Raw genomic sequence first — 15,634 nt, 5'->3', positions numbered from 1 at the left:
GCCTTATGGGTGCTCCCCCATTTTTCAAGATCTTTCCAGCAGCACAGACAGAGGCTCAGTAAATTTATTTGCCGGTTCAGACTCAGAGGTTGTAAGATTCTTGATTGGACCAGATGATTAGACTCCATCAAGAATAGCTGTGTGCTCTCTCTTCCTATTACCATAATTAGCTTAGGCAGCAGCTCTCTGTTAATCCTTTTCTCTCTTCTCTCTAATGTTAAAGGTTCATGAAAACAGAATCAAACTGAGAATTGTCACTCCAGCCCCTCCTCCGTTATAGGTTCTCATTGTCCGCTCTCCTCCAAGTGAAGACTTCCTTTCTTGGAGCTTCCTGTTTTCCCAATACAGTTTGAACAAACATACAAACAAGCTAACCTCATCCCTGCCTCCCATCCTGAGCCTTAGCATTCTATACATCTGACTTGGTGGTTGTGCTGTTCCCTGGGCTGCAGTCACATTAGCCTCTTCAGACAAATCTCATTTTTCCTCCTTAGTGGAATTATTTCCCTTTATGTCTTCAGAATTTCCTTCCTGACCATCCTAAAGCTCTTTATTCCATGAGATCCTGTTGTTTCCTCTACATGCTTTGACTGCTGCTTTCTCCCAAATCTAGGATGCTTCTCAGACAATACCTAGAGTTCTCTCCTCTGTCACAAACTCTAGAAGAAATTGGTCACTTCCCCTCAAGGTTCCCTTCGTTACTAGCTCCTCCCCTTATCAGGAATCAGATCCAGAATAGGATTTCCCCTGGTTAGTTGCTCTACTTTTTAAGGGATGAAACTGTACTAAGACTGCTCCAGGAAGTCATTTGCCATGGCGTTTAGATAGTTGAAATCTCTCTTCTTCAGTGCCTTTTGGATTGCACGTTCTGAGAATGGACTGTTTTCAAACTCAGTTTGAAACATTCCACTTTAAAACTTGCTCTCAGTGATGCTAAAAGCTCAATAGAAGTTAACAGCTCCCATTTACAGAACTTGTGGAGGTTTGTGGAGCATGTGATTAAAATGACCGGGGCCTTTGCATGGTGAAGTCTCTGAACTTGAGATTACATGGAAACCTCACAAAGAGGAGGCAGCTGGTGGTGCCGTGGGTACTTCCTAGCTCTGTGACCCTCGATACTGTCTTTGTCTCAGTTTCCTCCACTGTAAAATGGGAATAATTGCAGCCGTCTTTCAGGAGTGTCATGAAGACCAAAGGAGAAAGTAAGTGTAAAAAGCTCTTAGCCCAGTGCCTGGCACATAGTAAGTGCTATAAAGGCTTTTTCCCTTTCTTTCCCTCACAATCCTAGAAGGTAAATGCTACAGGTTTTATGATCTCTGTTTTTAATAGATAAACTCAGCCTGAGTGAAGCCAAGTGGTTTTCCCAGGGAGATCCAACTAATAAATGTCAGTGGCAGATTCTGAACCCTTATCCTTCCTGACTCCAAAATCCAGCGTCTGAGCCACTGTACGCTGTCATTTCCTTGTGGAAGCCATGGAATAAAGCCTAGTTAAGTCACCTGATGAGATTTGAGGCTGTGGAAATATTGTCTGGGGATAGCCGTGGCCTGAGGGACTAATGAAGGGCTCGGCTGGGGCCACTGCAAAGGATTAACCTTAATTCAAAGTATTTTCCACTCAAAGAATTATCAAGATAGACTTGATTTTTGTAACTTTTGATGGCGAAAACACTCTTAAACCTTGAAAACCTTTGGGGAAGGGTTTCTTTTGGGGAAATAGAGGTCTGAAAGCTCAGGAAGGTAGGACTGAAACACTGAAAGGAAGAAAATCTGAACCTTTCAGGGCAGTAGAAGATCTGTCTGTTCCTGAGCATATATCTTTGGACGGTTCCCTCAAGTCTTTTGACTTTTCCTTATCTGTGATTCACGGCTCACTCCAATTTGCTGCCTCTCCTCTTTGGCCTCTTGGAATTGGGTCCCAGCCCTTTTTTTATTACACTGAGCACCTGGGACATGGTTTGTTTAGAGAGGAAGAAATGCATTTCGCTTCCATGTCTACTCCCAAACCAGTTTCTTTTCTTGCATAGTCTTCATTCCAGTTTTTCATATGCAGCGAATAAGAAAACATTTCAAAGAAATTAGTGGCCCACCTATTTTTAGTCAGTGAGGCGAGCCTGGTGTCTAAAAAGAACTGGAGACAGCGTGTTCTTGCTATATTCTTTCTGTAATGTTTTCTTTGGAATGGCGGGTGGCTTGTTGGTTTGGGAGGGTGAGGTGGAGGGCACTTAGCACAAATGCAAGAGGGTTTTCTTACCCTGCTGTACAGTGATACTTGCCCGGGATTATCTGTGCCTTAGCAGTGACAGCTGCAGACAGAGTCAGCTGGCTCTGTGACAGAGGCATGGGTGCAGGGGGAGGGGGACTATGTGGGGCATCGAAGACCCTCCAGCCTGGTGCATGGCAGGCACAGAGCATAGACCATAGGTTTGTCAGGGCCCCCACACAGGTAGCAGCTGCAGTGAAACGGACTGCAGTTGAGCAGGGCGTTGGGGTTAGGCTGTGGTATGGGGGGGCCAATGAAGGCAGTGCAGAGGGTGACCTGAACACATTAAGGACTTGTTTGTCTTCCAGGCCTGGTACTCCCAGCAGTGTAGCTTTGGTCGAGTCCGCTAACTCCACATTTCTGATTCTTCTGGAGCAGTCTGAGAGCTAAACAGGATGATGTCTAAAGATTGCTCAGCTTCAATCCAGGCTCTTTTGACTGTACTCTCACATAGCACAGAGGATATACAGAAATGCAGGTTAGATAAGAAGTTAACATTCATGTGGCCAACAAGGTGGATCTGGAATCAAGAAAAACCACATTTAATTCAGGCCTTGAACACTTGCCTGTTGTGTGATCCTGGACAATCACTTAACCTCTGCCTCAGTTTCCTCATCTCTGACACCCACACCCATGGTGTGGTGAGGATCAAACGAGCTCATATTTGTAATGTGTTTTGCAAAGCCTAAATGCTATATAAATGCTAGCTAATCTCAGACTTTTCCAAAATAAGAGGTTATACACAAAAGAAAGCAATTTCATAGTCTAGGACCCTCAGAAACATAACCAGACAACTGTTGAATGAACTGAGAGAAAAATCCATCCCTAGCCTCCCCAATGTGCTCCTTCAGTACCTGCTCCCCCCCCCCCCCCCCCCACTCAGACCTGCAGAAAACCAGATGATAGAAGCTTGTTTACCCTGAGACAGTAGCCTGGAAGAGCTTTGCGTTGCATCAGAATTCAACCAGAGACTTGAAGAATAGACAGAACATGTGTGGGGCTGTGCTTTACACCTCAAAGCCCAGCATCTAGCAAGAACTAATTCTTCCAACCCAGAGGTCATCTGGGACTGGGACTGAGTCTGCAAACATGTCAGATGCCCAGTGTAGGATACAGCCCAGAGGTCCACCCCTTGGGAAACAGCCATCAAAGGAGTCAGAAAATGAACAATAGAGGAATATAAGGAAGTAGTTGAAATGACTGAAGATCTCAGGAAGAAGACAATTCAGTAAAAGACCTTGTTTGTAAGCAGATAAACCAACAGGGAAGTTTAATAACAGAAGGGAATATGGCTTTCAGATCAGCCAAAAGAGTTCAGACAATATTGGATAAAGGAAAATGAATCAACACCTGACGGGGCTGAGGAGACTGGATTTCCAAGAGGTCATGGAATTAGAGTGGAATGTTCCTAAATGGTTTTGAAGAGAAATAATTGTGAGAGCAGATTTTATGACCTGCAAAGCATAAATAATTGGCAGACTAGAGAAACTTGAATTCTGGGACAAGAATCACCAAAGAAACAAGAGAGAGAATGACTGGTTGGGAATGCAAATACACAGAAGTGAAGGACAGGCTGGAATATGCAGTATTAACATAATAACAATCCCCATACAAGCAAACATTTAATCTTGATCGGATGTGTAGAAATGAATCAAAGAACCTGAACACCATGGTATAAGAAATAATTCAAGAAAACTGTGCAGAAGGTCCTATGCTGTAGACTTTTTTTTTTTAAGTTAATTTATTTAGTCAATTTAGAACATTATTCCTTGGTTACAAGAATTATATTATTTCCCTCCCTCCCCTCCCCCCGCCCTTTCCACAGCCTACACACAATTTCACTGGGTATTACATGTGTCCTTGATCAAAACCCATTTCCATGTTGTTGGTGTTTGCATTAGGATGTCCATTTAGGGTCTATATCCCCAACCATATCCCCTCGACCATTGTATTGAAGCAGTTTTTTTATTTTTTTATTTATGTGCTATAGACTCTTAAAACACAAGGAACTGACATTTACTAAGGATTGACCAAAAAGATTGATCATTTCTGTCCTCAAGGAACTATCATTCTAATGGGTTGAGCTATTCTAGAGTCTTCAATGGAAGCAGGCACTTCTGTAGTGAGTTCTAGGACTGAAATGACCTTTCAGGAGTGTATGGAGAAAAAGGTATTAATTATGTTAAAATGTTGGATTGGGTTATATTTAAAAATAGGATCACCAGGAATTTATATTAATTCCATAGAGATTTATTTACAATATATTTACAAAATATAGAAAGAGTGAAATAAGAAAATCAGAGAAAGGTTAGGGTAAGATATCTAACTTAAGCATTAAGTAATTTACTACTGGCCCTTGGCTCAACCCAGGCAGGGAGACTTAGTTCTTAGGCTTCAGCAAATCAGGACCTGGGGAAGTCTCTCCTGAGGCTAGTCTCTTCAGAAAATTCAATATTAAAGGAGTCAGCCTTTCACTCACATCTCAGGTCCAGTCAGCAGATTCTCCACCAACCTCCACTCCAAAGATAGAAAGAACTGTCAGTAGAACTGCCTTCAGGAAATTGTAACTCTTTTTTTAAAGACACTTTCTTTTGTGTCACTTCCTTATCTTCCTCTACTTTTTATGTGGACAAATCATAGTCTAAAGCCTTGCTTAGGATTGACCAAGAAGAGGCAGTTAGTTGATTCTTATTCATCATCACCCACTATTGCACACATGGGTCACAGACCTCCCACTTAAATGATTAAGTGGGATGTTTACACTTTTGGTGATTAGATCTAAAAATGAGCAAGATCTCCCCACTCAACTTTTAAGTAGGGTGTTTACACTTTTGGTGATTAAATCTAAAAATAGGCAAGTGTTACAATTTAATCTTCACAATCAGGGGAGAGTTGATTAATTTGATTTTCACAATCAAGGGAGAGTTAAATTTAATCTTCACAGGAGGAAGCTTTTTTGAACTGATGGGAAAGCCCAGAGGAATGCATCCCTGCCTAATGGAGCCTACCTATCTATTCATGGAAAAAGATGCATGGTCGATAGAGATGCTGGAAACGTTTCCAGAAAGAAAACCAGGCCTAATATGTAAGGGGTAAATTTTATGGTTGGACTGAATATATATTTTTAGTTGGTCACCAGGGATTTAAATTCTAAATCCCAATGAAATACTCACGTCAGAATGGAATTTAATGGTGGTTTATTTACAATAGAAGGAAGAAATTAAGAATGAGAGAAAGAGAGAAGGAAAAGGGAAGATCTGCTCCAGCCTGGTCTGAGCCAGGTAGTAGTTCAGATGACTCAGCCAAAGGGTCTCTCCAGAAAAGCCAAGGGAAAGGGAGTCCCAAGAGATGGACTTTTCCAGAGGCTGTTGCCTCCAGAAAAGCCAAGGGGAGTCAGCCTTATGACTCACCACGTGATCGTCTAAGGGAAGCAGTCTGAGGTCTCATGCTTGAGCTCCTCCAGGGTCAAGATCCATGGCCAAGCCCCTCTCACAGGAAGTGATGTGAAATATAAAGGCAATTCTTTACGCTACTTCCTGTGTCTTACATGTTTCAATGGTAACTTAAACTTGGCTTTGGACAGCCCAGGGGTCAGTCAGTTGTTTCTGATTTGTCACTTGCTAGCACGTGAGGGTCATAGACCTTCCTCCCCCACACTTAATCCTTAAGTGGGGGTGTATACATTCCTGGTTACTAGAATTCTAAAGACTAAGCAGGGTGGAATACAATCTAAAATTCACAAATGGGACAGTCTTCTTCTCAAATCCCCAAGACAGCATTAATATAAGAAGGATAAACAAATATAATGACCAAGGACAACAGAATAACAGTACACAAATCATCTAGGTCTAAATATTCACGAGACCAGAGTGAAAGCAGAAACGAAATATATGATTGTGGAGAAATATGCTTGAACCAATATGAACTAAATGTTACAACTCTGCCTACAGCTGAATTAGTGTGTTTTTTGTGGAACTGAATTACAATATGACCAGATCAAGTTTTAATTTTCTGAATATTCAGTTTTTTCTGCATCCTAGGAAGTTATGAAGTACCTTTGAGATATGGAGCAATGAGGAGACTCATAGGAAACAAAAGATCTGTATAAGCCTGCAGATTTGATATTAATCAGTTTTTATGTATGATCTTTGAAGTTATTTTATACAGTTTTTATAGATATTGCCAAATTAAAAGAGCTCATTTCTTTTGAGAGAAATGATGTATTGGGGAAACAGAAATGAAAGTTTGTTTTAAGTGTTCATGGTCTTACTATTTTGAAGAATGAAAAAGATAGACTCTTTTTAGTAAAAGGCCAATGGTTGATCATACATGTTCTTAATAGAAGAATTTTGAGAGCAGAGAGTTGTCAGACTTGTTCATTTCTGTTTAAGCTATCTCCCAGGTCAGGTGGCTTTGGGCAGGCCACTTGGCCTCTCCTTGTACCTTACCTTTATAAAGCATAGAGTTCATTTGTGAATCTTAAAATTATCAGACTTGTGAATCTTAAAAATTCTCAGACTCTACCTTAGAACATTTGGTTAGGACCATCCCCCAGTTTAAAACAATGAAGGGACTTTGGTCAGGAATGTGGGAACTCTAACATTACTCCACCCATACTTAGGCATACTTTAGGGGAAGACAAAGTTGTAAACTCCTGATTGAACAATGAAAAGTCCCCAACCATACTTAAAGTGAAGCAAGAACCCTTAAGCTAGGTCTGTTTTTAGATCTAATACAAAGGGGTGCTAAGTATCTATGAAGATCAAATTAATCAGGCAACTTGCAAAGGACAAGATTAGTCTACTCAGGTGTGAATTACTCAAAAGTTTTAGTCTACTCAGGTGTGAATTAGGAATGGTCAGTCCTTTGGAAAACATCTACTGTGATTGGTAGATGTAGAAATTTAGGGGAGGTGACATAGGAGAAATTTTTCTTTAAAAGGAAGGAGCTGGAGGGCTCTGAATGAAAATTCAGCTTTGGTAGCTGAGTTGGAGCTCAGACTAGTTGGAGTAGCTGGATCTCTGAACACTAGAGTTTTGCTTGGAAAGATCTTGCGGTGAGTGGATTAAAGACTGACTGGTCTCTCTTAAGGTTTAAACCTAGGCTGGCCTAGGCTGGCCTAGGCCTTTTCCTACTATTCCCTCTTACTCTGTCTCTCTCCTTTTCTTAATTCCTTTAATTGTATTAATTAAAATCTCCATAAAACCCAGCTGACTTGGGTATTTCATATTTTGGGAATGGTGACCATGGCGACCACTTTATTTTTTATTTTTTTAAAAAACCCTTACCTTCTGTCTTGGAGTCAATACTGTGTATTGGCTCCAAGGCAGAAGAGTGGCAAGGGCTAGGCAATGGGGGTCAAGTGACTTGCCCAGGGTCACACAGCCCACTTTATTTTTAATATAATATAAATATAATATATAATAATATATAAATATAATATAATATATTATATATTATATATGTAAATATAATATATTTAATATATAATATAATAATATAATATATTATAATATAATATAATATATTATAATAATATATAATAATATAATATAATATATAATAATATAATATAATAATAATATAATATATATAAATATATAATATATATAAATATAATATAAAACCAAGACACTAAAAATTATCTTTACAGTTTTGGCTATTCAAAGTCTTGAAAGCATATTTTCGCGGTCACAGTTTATGGCAACCACCTCTTTTATTTGTAACACATTCCTGGACAACCACTTTGGACCAAGCTAGGGAAGTAGAGTCAGAGCTATAATGCTTAAAAGATATTGGTCACCTGTGCCAAGTTGCTTTCAATGCCACATAATTTTGAGACTCTTGTGCCATGTTAGGAGCAGAAGTTTCCATTTCCAATTTTCAGAGTTTACAATTGGTTGAAATCTTTGAAGTCCTGCTTGAACATGGGATTGGGTTGGATCAGAAAACTTAACATTTCTTTCTTCTCCAGCCTCTTGAACAGTCATCTCTGTCACCTTATCTTTCTGTATACCTGACTGGCAACATTCTTTTTTTTTTAATTGTTGCCCTTTTCATATTTTTTTGTTTTCTCTGCCCACCACCCAGTAAGCCTCCCCCTATAGCAAAGATTGAAAAAAGAAAAAGATATAGTAAAGCCAAACATGGCTCAACCAGCAACCATCCCTGTCCTCAAGGAGTGCCTTCTAAAGGAAGAGACAGCCTGCAGGTAATCGGGTTCATTAAAGATAAACACCATAGAGAAAAGGCAACCTCCAAGGGGGAAGCTTTAGCCAAGGGCCAAGAATGGCCTCATGCAGAAGGTCACATCTGTGTTGGGTCTTAACGAAATGAGAAGCCTTCAGAGGCGGAGGTGAGGAGGGAGAGTATTTCCTCCATAGCAGGGATAGCTATTGGCAGGACCCAGGAGCTCCTGGCTCCTTCTCTTCTTTCTCTTTCCCTTCCTTAGGTTTGAGGAACAGAGGGTAGGTCCATATAGCCCTCCTGTCTAGAATCTGGAGGGTGGAGTGAAGAAAGGTAGGAGAGGGCCAAGTTATGAAGAGCTTTCCATGCACAAGAGACACTCCAGGGAGAAAAGTGTATCTTCTCTCATCTCCTCTCTGGGTCCATTCTTGGCCGTCATAGGTGCCTCATGTTTCATTGAATTTGGTATTTCCCTTTACCTTGTCGTGGCCATTGTGTATGTTTGCCCTGGCTCTGTTTACCTCACTCTGCCTCCGTTCTCAAAGGCCTTTCCATTGCGTTCATTCTCCAGTCCCTTTGCCTCTGAAGGTGTCCTTCTTCATCCCTTTTGTAACTTTCTTTCCCATCCTTTCCTGCTAGGTAGAGGAAGAACTTCAGGAGCAGGAGTTCCTGGACCGCTGCTTCCAGGAGATGTTGGATGAAGAAGACCAGGACTGGTTCATTCCCTCACGTGACTTGCCTCAAGGCATTGGACAGCTGCAGCAGCAGCTCAATGGACTTTCTGTCAGTGACAGTCACAGTTCAGAAGATATTTTGGTAAGGGTCCCTTTGTGGGATCATCGGTTTATGAGAGCACCTCCGGGTTTTTTCTAGGCCCTCTTTCCACCTTACTGATTTGAGAAAAGAGATTGTTGGATGTGAAATTGTGGTGAGAGGTCAAACAAGTCCAGGAGGAGCGTTCTATAGACTGCCTTCCCCCTCCGCTGGCCCCAAGATAGCGCTCTCCTCCATATTTTTCTGAGTGAGGTCATTGTGGGAGTTGGCCTGGTGACTTGGAGAGGGGGTTTTAGAGGCTGTTGTTCGACCTATCACTTTAGAAACCAACCGTATTAAGCGTTCTAGCTCAAGACTGTTTAAGTGTCTGGGCTTTGTATTTCTCACGGTGCAGTGTATCTTCAGCAGCACTTTGGCCCAGCAACTTGTCAACAGTTGGAGTATTTATTCACTTGCTAGCAGACAGTGTCTACTGAAATCAAAAGTTAAGGGGGAAATTGAGCCCGAAGCAATCAAAAGAGCCTCTTTTATCTCATGCGGCTTTGGCTCATCCGCTGAGAAGTTGGCTCTTGACATCAGATTTAGAACTCTTCCTTTCAGAATTTAGGAGGCATCTCAGAGGAGAATATTGCAAAGGGCAGAGGCTGGCCTCACAATTGGCAGTCCTGAGGTCTTAATAGCCAGATACAGTGAAGTGACGCTATACTTTAGCCATTGAGAGTGTGAGAAAATAAGGGGTTTTCCGGAAGCCCAGGAGGCTTCCACAAGTTCCAGAGGAAAGAGGAGACGACGGTGCTCAGCGTGGGTTAAAATCTTTACCTTCTGGTATTTATGATCTTCTTTTGGGTCCTTGTTTCAGAGCAAAAGTAACCTGAACCCTGATGCCAAGGAGTTTATTCCAGGAGTGAAGTACTGAATCTTCCCGAAACCTTTAAGGAGGACTTGTGAGCCCTCTCTCCAGGGACAAAACTGCATACAGAGTTGGGGGCCGGAGGGGGTGGGGGGGCGCTCAAGGGAGGGTCAAACTCGACACTGTGAATCGAGTCACTAACGTGGGCGATCTGATTCTACAAGCTTCTGTGTATCTCTTTTGTTCTGCTAGGCTGCCTGCGTTTGGGCACTTTGGATAGTCTCTTGTAACATAATGGCTTTTTTCTTCCCTTTTTGTTTGTTTTTATGTAAGAAGATGGCATCTTTCTTTCCTTTCCCACTAGAATGTCTGTGTATTTTAAGCATCTCTTTCCAGGATTAGGGTCTATCCTGCTATGCATTTATGAGATTCAAGGAAAACCTGCAGAACTTACTATACCCATTAAACTGGTAAGAGGAGAGGCCAGGTGTGGGCTGGTGGGCTTGATGTCTACACCTCCCAGGTGACCTGTGGGAACTCCCTGGTCAGCTGCTTTTCTTTGTCAGAGCTTCCTCCAAGGCCCTTGTGAGAGCCTGGACTGTGCCCCTGGCTCACAGTAATCACTCGGGAGGAAGCAGTCTGTGGTGAATGGTGGTCTCCAGGCCTCCGGGTCCTACGATGGCGCTCCTAAATGTCAGGCTCATCGTTTGGAGCAGAAGTAGCCGTGCTGTGGCTTTGCCGCCTTCCCTGGCCGCCTCCTCTCCCATCCCTTGGCTCTGAAGTCAGAAACGTCACCAAGCCCGGAGGTGGTAGGCGACCAACACTGGCCGGGGGGCTACTGCGGGGATCGCTTTAACTCTCACGGTGAACTGCACCGCTGTGATTCTTCACCTACTTACCTCTGTTAGCATCTGGTACTTTGCTCTGCTCTGCCAGCTTTCCTGGCTGTAGAGGCTTTACACAACAGGTGGGCGATGGCCAAAGATTGATTCCCGAGACCGGAGAGAAGGAGACCGAGTTCCTCTTGTTGACATTGGTCCTTCCTTGTGCAGTTTTGCACGGGGCCCTTTAAGAGGACCCTAGATGTGAGGGGGAGGGAGACACTCCCCTCCCTGTCCATTATGTGTCCTCCCAAGGCAGGGAGTTGAGGCCTCCTTCACATCTGCTAGCAGCACCTGTTTGTGCGTCTGCCCCATGTGGTCCCGTTATGTGTTGTCTTCGGTGGTTGTTCCTCTTACTAGAGGGGCTCTTTGTCCCCGACCACTGCTCAAGAGAAATGTAACCAAGCACTAGCCATAGTGGTCAAAGAACAGAGTTGGCTCCCAGGATGGTCATAGCAGACCCTCCCTTCCCTCCGAGGCTTCTGCCATAGCTGGGGGGACGACTGATAGAACAGAGAGGACCCTTTGACTTGAAATCAAGCTCCGACGAGCAGCTTTAGCTGCTGCCGAGGGGAGCCGCCTTTCTAGTAGCATTTTAATAGGAAGCTCTTGGTTTCTTGATGAGCCAGACTGGAATCGTCTCTTAAGCTGAACCTGTTTCTCTTCTCTCCACAATTTACCCTGGTGTTTCTTGCCTGCTTACCTGTGGGACTCTGTCTTCCACTCTCGCCTGGGTGAAGGTACCCGTCCCCGTCAGAGATGCCAGCAGGATCGCCCGTCATCCTTCCCTTCACTAGCGGAGATGCCCGCTTTCAGCTCTGAGCAGCGGGTGCTCCTGTTCATGTAGTCAGACCCAGAAGAGTCAGGGAGATAGGAGGTCAGATCTCCCTCTTTTCTTTTAGCCTTTAGAGGTGGTTCTGAATGAATCTTCCTGTTCCTAAAGTGGTAGGGAAGGAGATGACAACTAAGTAACCACAGGCCATTTTTTAAGAACACTGTAGCCATCCCCATCACAGTGAGCACACAGTTGACCATCTGAGTGGAAGGGCTTCCCGTGTGGGACCTGGAGAGCTGGCTCTTTCCTCCCTCCTGCTTCCAGGATAATTAATAGCAAGGGCCCTGGCTTTCTGCTAGCACATCTTCACCTCTTTGGCCAGCACCAGATTCACTTGAGCGGACGAGCTGTTGGTGCCGAGGGCTCAGATCTTCTTACCTGCTTGGACCCAGAGCTTTTAGTCCCCTTCAGGTCCAGAAAGCAGCTTTGCATTGGGGACCAGGTCGTCCAGTCATCTCCATTGTGTCTTCCTCAGTGCTTTCACCAGTGGCCTTCTCTTTACCTGGCCCTCGTTTCTGTCCCACCCAGACCAGCCAGGATATAGGAGGCAGGATGCTTCCTCAAATCTGTTTTAGGAAGAAGATCTCCAAGGAAGCCCATGTGTGTGACAGGAGAAGTTCCCCTCAACACTACTCAACCTTTTTGAAGTGAAAGCCTGGACTTTAGAGGGGAGTCTTTGGCTGTTGGACTTTAGCAACCACACTTCAATATCTTTTATTCAGAAATGGAACCTGTGAAGCCACAGGATCATAGCTTTTGAGCTGAAGGGATCTTTGAGGTCTTTTGAATCCCATTTACAGATGAGGAAAAGAAGGGAAACGGGGCTAAGTGACTTGCCCCAGTTACATCACTAATACGTGTCTGAAGCTGGATTTGAACTCGGGTCTTCCTAGCTCCAGACCCAGCTGCCTCTCTAATGCTGGCTCTTCTTGGTATGCACTTCACCGGAGGCCCTGAGCAGGCCTGGAAGTCCTAGGTTAGGAGAGATGATATTTTAGGGTGGTTAGTGACTAGGATGAAATTCCTCATCGAGTTTTGGGGTCATTTTCTTTTTTAAAAGGCATTTGAAATGGTGGCAGTAGCCCTTGCCTTTTCCAGTTTCCCCAGAGCACCGACTGCAGGCTTTGCTCTGGCCTCGTGCTCCCCTGCCAGCGGGGAGCCTGCGACTCGGGAGCGCGGGGGAAGCGGGCAGAGGAGAACCGGAAGCCTTGCCTCCTGCGCCTCCAGGCGGCGGTCCCGGCATTCCGTGTGCAGGGCGTCCCCTGCCTTATGAGAAAGTCATGGAGGTGACGGGTTGGCTTGAGACTCCTCGAAGGAGGTGTCTCGCGCTTTCAGCATCGCAGCTCGGTGGGTGCAGATGCTGGGCAAAACTGCTGAGGTCTGAATGGGATTATTGGCGTGAGGAAGGGCCCCTTCGTCCGAGGGGGAGAGCACAGAGGCGGCCCCTGGGCCCAGACGGCGTGCGGATTGTTGGGAAGGTCTGTGGGTGGGTTAAGGATTGGGCAGGGGGCGGCCCTCGGAGTCCTTCGGGGAGCCCGCAGAAGGGGGAGTGGAAAAGCGATCCTAGCCATAGGCTGGCTCTCCGGTTTGCACTGGCCAATCTACTTCCCCTTCCTGGGCAAACCCCGCCCAAATGGTGACTTTGCATGGCATATGGAAGCTGGTCCACTCTGCCCTCTACTGGCACGGACTAGAGTTGCAGCTCCAGACAACGGTGGGCACAAGTTTTGAGGGGAAAAGAAATTAAAAAAAACCTTCCATCCCTCCTTGCCAAGGGAGGTGGACCTGGAAGAAGGAAACGACGTCTTTCCTTTCCCAATAGCTCTTTGATTTGCTCTTGCCCCCTGGCAGCCTCGCAGGAGGCTGAGCTCACCGGCCCTTCATCCCCAGAGGCAGAGGAGAGAGAAGCCTTGAGGTTCTCCGCGGACTAAGACACTGATTGTCTGATTGGCTGTCCCAGCGCTCATCCCCTTCGTCCCCACCCCGTCACGGACAACAGAAGCACATTCTAAAAGCCCAAACTATAGCAAGAGGGGGTTTGCGTACAGTACTTGCTCTGCGAGCCAATAGTAAATGACAGCTGTGCCCTGTCTAGGAATGCAGAAACCTTCATGGCGGCTGCTTGCGAGGGGACGCTTCCTTGCAAACACAAACAAAGCACACCTTGGCTTTCAGCCTCCTGTGGAGCAAAGGAAACCGGTGTCAAGCAGCTGCCTCCAGAGCCAGAGGAGCCGCCCGCCAGGAAGTGACCCAACTTGGCTCACTCCAAAGGAACATCTCTTCAGAGCCAGCCCCGTTTGCCGTGCTCTTCTCCAAGAGCTGGAGCTTCTGCCTTCCTTTTAAGTGAGAACTTTGCTTCTCCTTGGAAAACTCAGATCTCATCTCCTCGCTGTGCAAACAGCTCGGGAGACTCTGCCAAGGCATCTAATAATGGAATCAATTACGGATTAACAAGCGGACAGAACTCGAAAGCATCAGTTTCTTCAAAATCCATGTTGAGCCGTCTCTGCAGACAAGCTTTCGAGGGAATGTGGTCCCCTCTCTCCACGGATCATGCTACCTTTGTTGGTTGGGGGAGGGAAGAAAGAGGGAGCTTTAGAGGGTGTGGAGGGGGGGTTTGAGGGGGGCGGGGGCTTTGTATTATTCATCCCTTGCAGAAATATCAAAAGCACTTTTGTGAAGCACATGCTACGCTATAGCTGGGAGAACTTCTGTCTACACTATTTTGTTGGGAGAGGGAGAACAGGAGTTTAAAATTGAAATTTTGTTTTTCATAAAAATGTCAAAAAGGAGAAAAGGTTACTTTTTTCTGAACTTGCTTTTCAAACCAAATGGCAGCTCTTAAAAATATCAATAAAATTTAAAGGCAGTGATTGGCTGTGGTCGTTGGTCTTTCAACTGCTTTGGCATCCACAATGAGCACTGAGGACTCCTCACTTCTCCCCAAGAGGTCACCTGCTTCACTGTGGGATTCTGTTCTCATTTTTCAGAAAGACATTAAAACCCTGCTGTGGGTAGCCCTGCACTAAGCCACAGGGGAAGAGACTAAGGTCAGACACGTTAGGGCTCCTGCCTCCCAGGGAAATAACTGCCTAATGAGGATGCCCACCTCCATTGATCCATTGCCCCCCTTGCAGACCCTTTTGTCCAGGCATACTAAATCTCTTGGATGGTTTCCATATAAAATGCTCCTGGGTCTGTGCACATTGCACCCTATCTCCCAGCTCCGAATGCCCTTCCTCCTTAGAACGCCTCATGGGCTCCTAAACTCACCATCTTCAACCTGAAGCTTTCCTGGTCCATCCCTCCCATCCCCAAATGACCTTATATTTTATACACTCAGATAGGCAGATGTCCATGGATGGGAATTCTGCCCCTCCCTGGGAAGGAGTCATTTCATTTTTGTCCACCAGAACTTGACACAGTACCAGTGATGCTTGTGATCAACTGCTCAATAAATAGGGAGGTGGGCAACCAAGTGAGCCTGGTTTATTCTTAAGTGAGTGGGGCAGTGGCTGCCCAGTTGGGCAAAAACCTAGCCTTTGTTCCAGGCCCCTGGGAGACAGCCAGCGGCATGGGGAAAATGCATTAGAGCAATTCGCCAGTCCTAAAGTGGGTTGTTTTGACACGGAAGAACTCTAGGCTTGAAGTCAGGAGAGTTGAGTTCAAATTGCAGTTGCTGACATTTGTCTATGTGACCAAAGGGAAGCCCATTTCATTACCCTGTCTGTTTCCCTTTCTAAAATGGGGAAGGTAAGAATAGCTGCCATTTAAAAAAACCCAGTAATTTACTTTTTTCCTAATTACATGAAAAAAACAATTTTAGCATGTTTTGCAACATTTTGA

The 15,634-nt window shown here is 44.9% G+C and overlaps 1 protein-coding gene across 2 annotated transcripts in view; it reads left to right on the top strand.

The window, feature by feature from the left end:
• PAIP2B (poly(A) binding protein interacting protein 2B) overlaps positions 1-14,661 on the top strand; it is a 55,085-nt gene extending 40,424 nt beyond the window's left edge. For both annotated transcript variants that reach the window (XM_001365325.5, XM_056813915.1), the window contains exons 3-4: positions 9,088-9,264; positions 10,082-14,661. In XM_001365325.5, the coding sequence (XP_001365362.2) occupies positions 9,088-9,264; positions 10,082-10,138 (234 nt within the window). In that variant the 3' untranslated portion in view covers positions 10,139-14,661. The remainder of the gene's footprint in view (positions 1-9,087; positions 9,265-10,081) is intronic.
• Positions 14,662-15,634: the final 973 nt, after the last annotated feature.

This window comes from Monodelphis domestica, chromosome 1 (genome assembly GCF_027887165.1).
Source record: "Monodelphis domestica isolate mMonDom1 chromosome 1, mMonDom1.pri, whole genome shotgun sequence".
Lineage (NCBI taxonomy): Eukaryota > Metazoa > Chordata > Mammalia > Didelphimorphia > Didelphidae > Monodelphis > Monodelphis domestica.
Note: the sequence above shows the minus strand (reverse complement) of the source record. Positions and strands in the feature narration are given on the sequence as shown.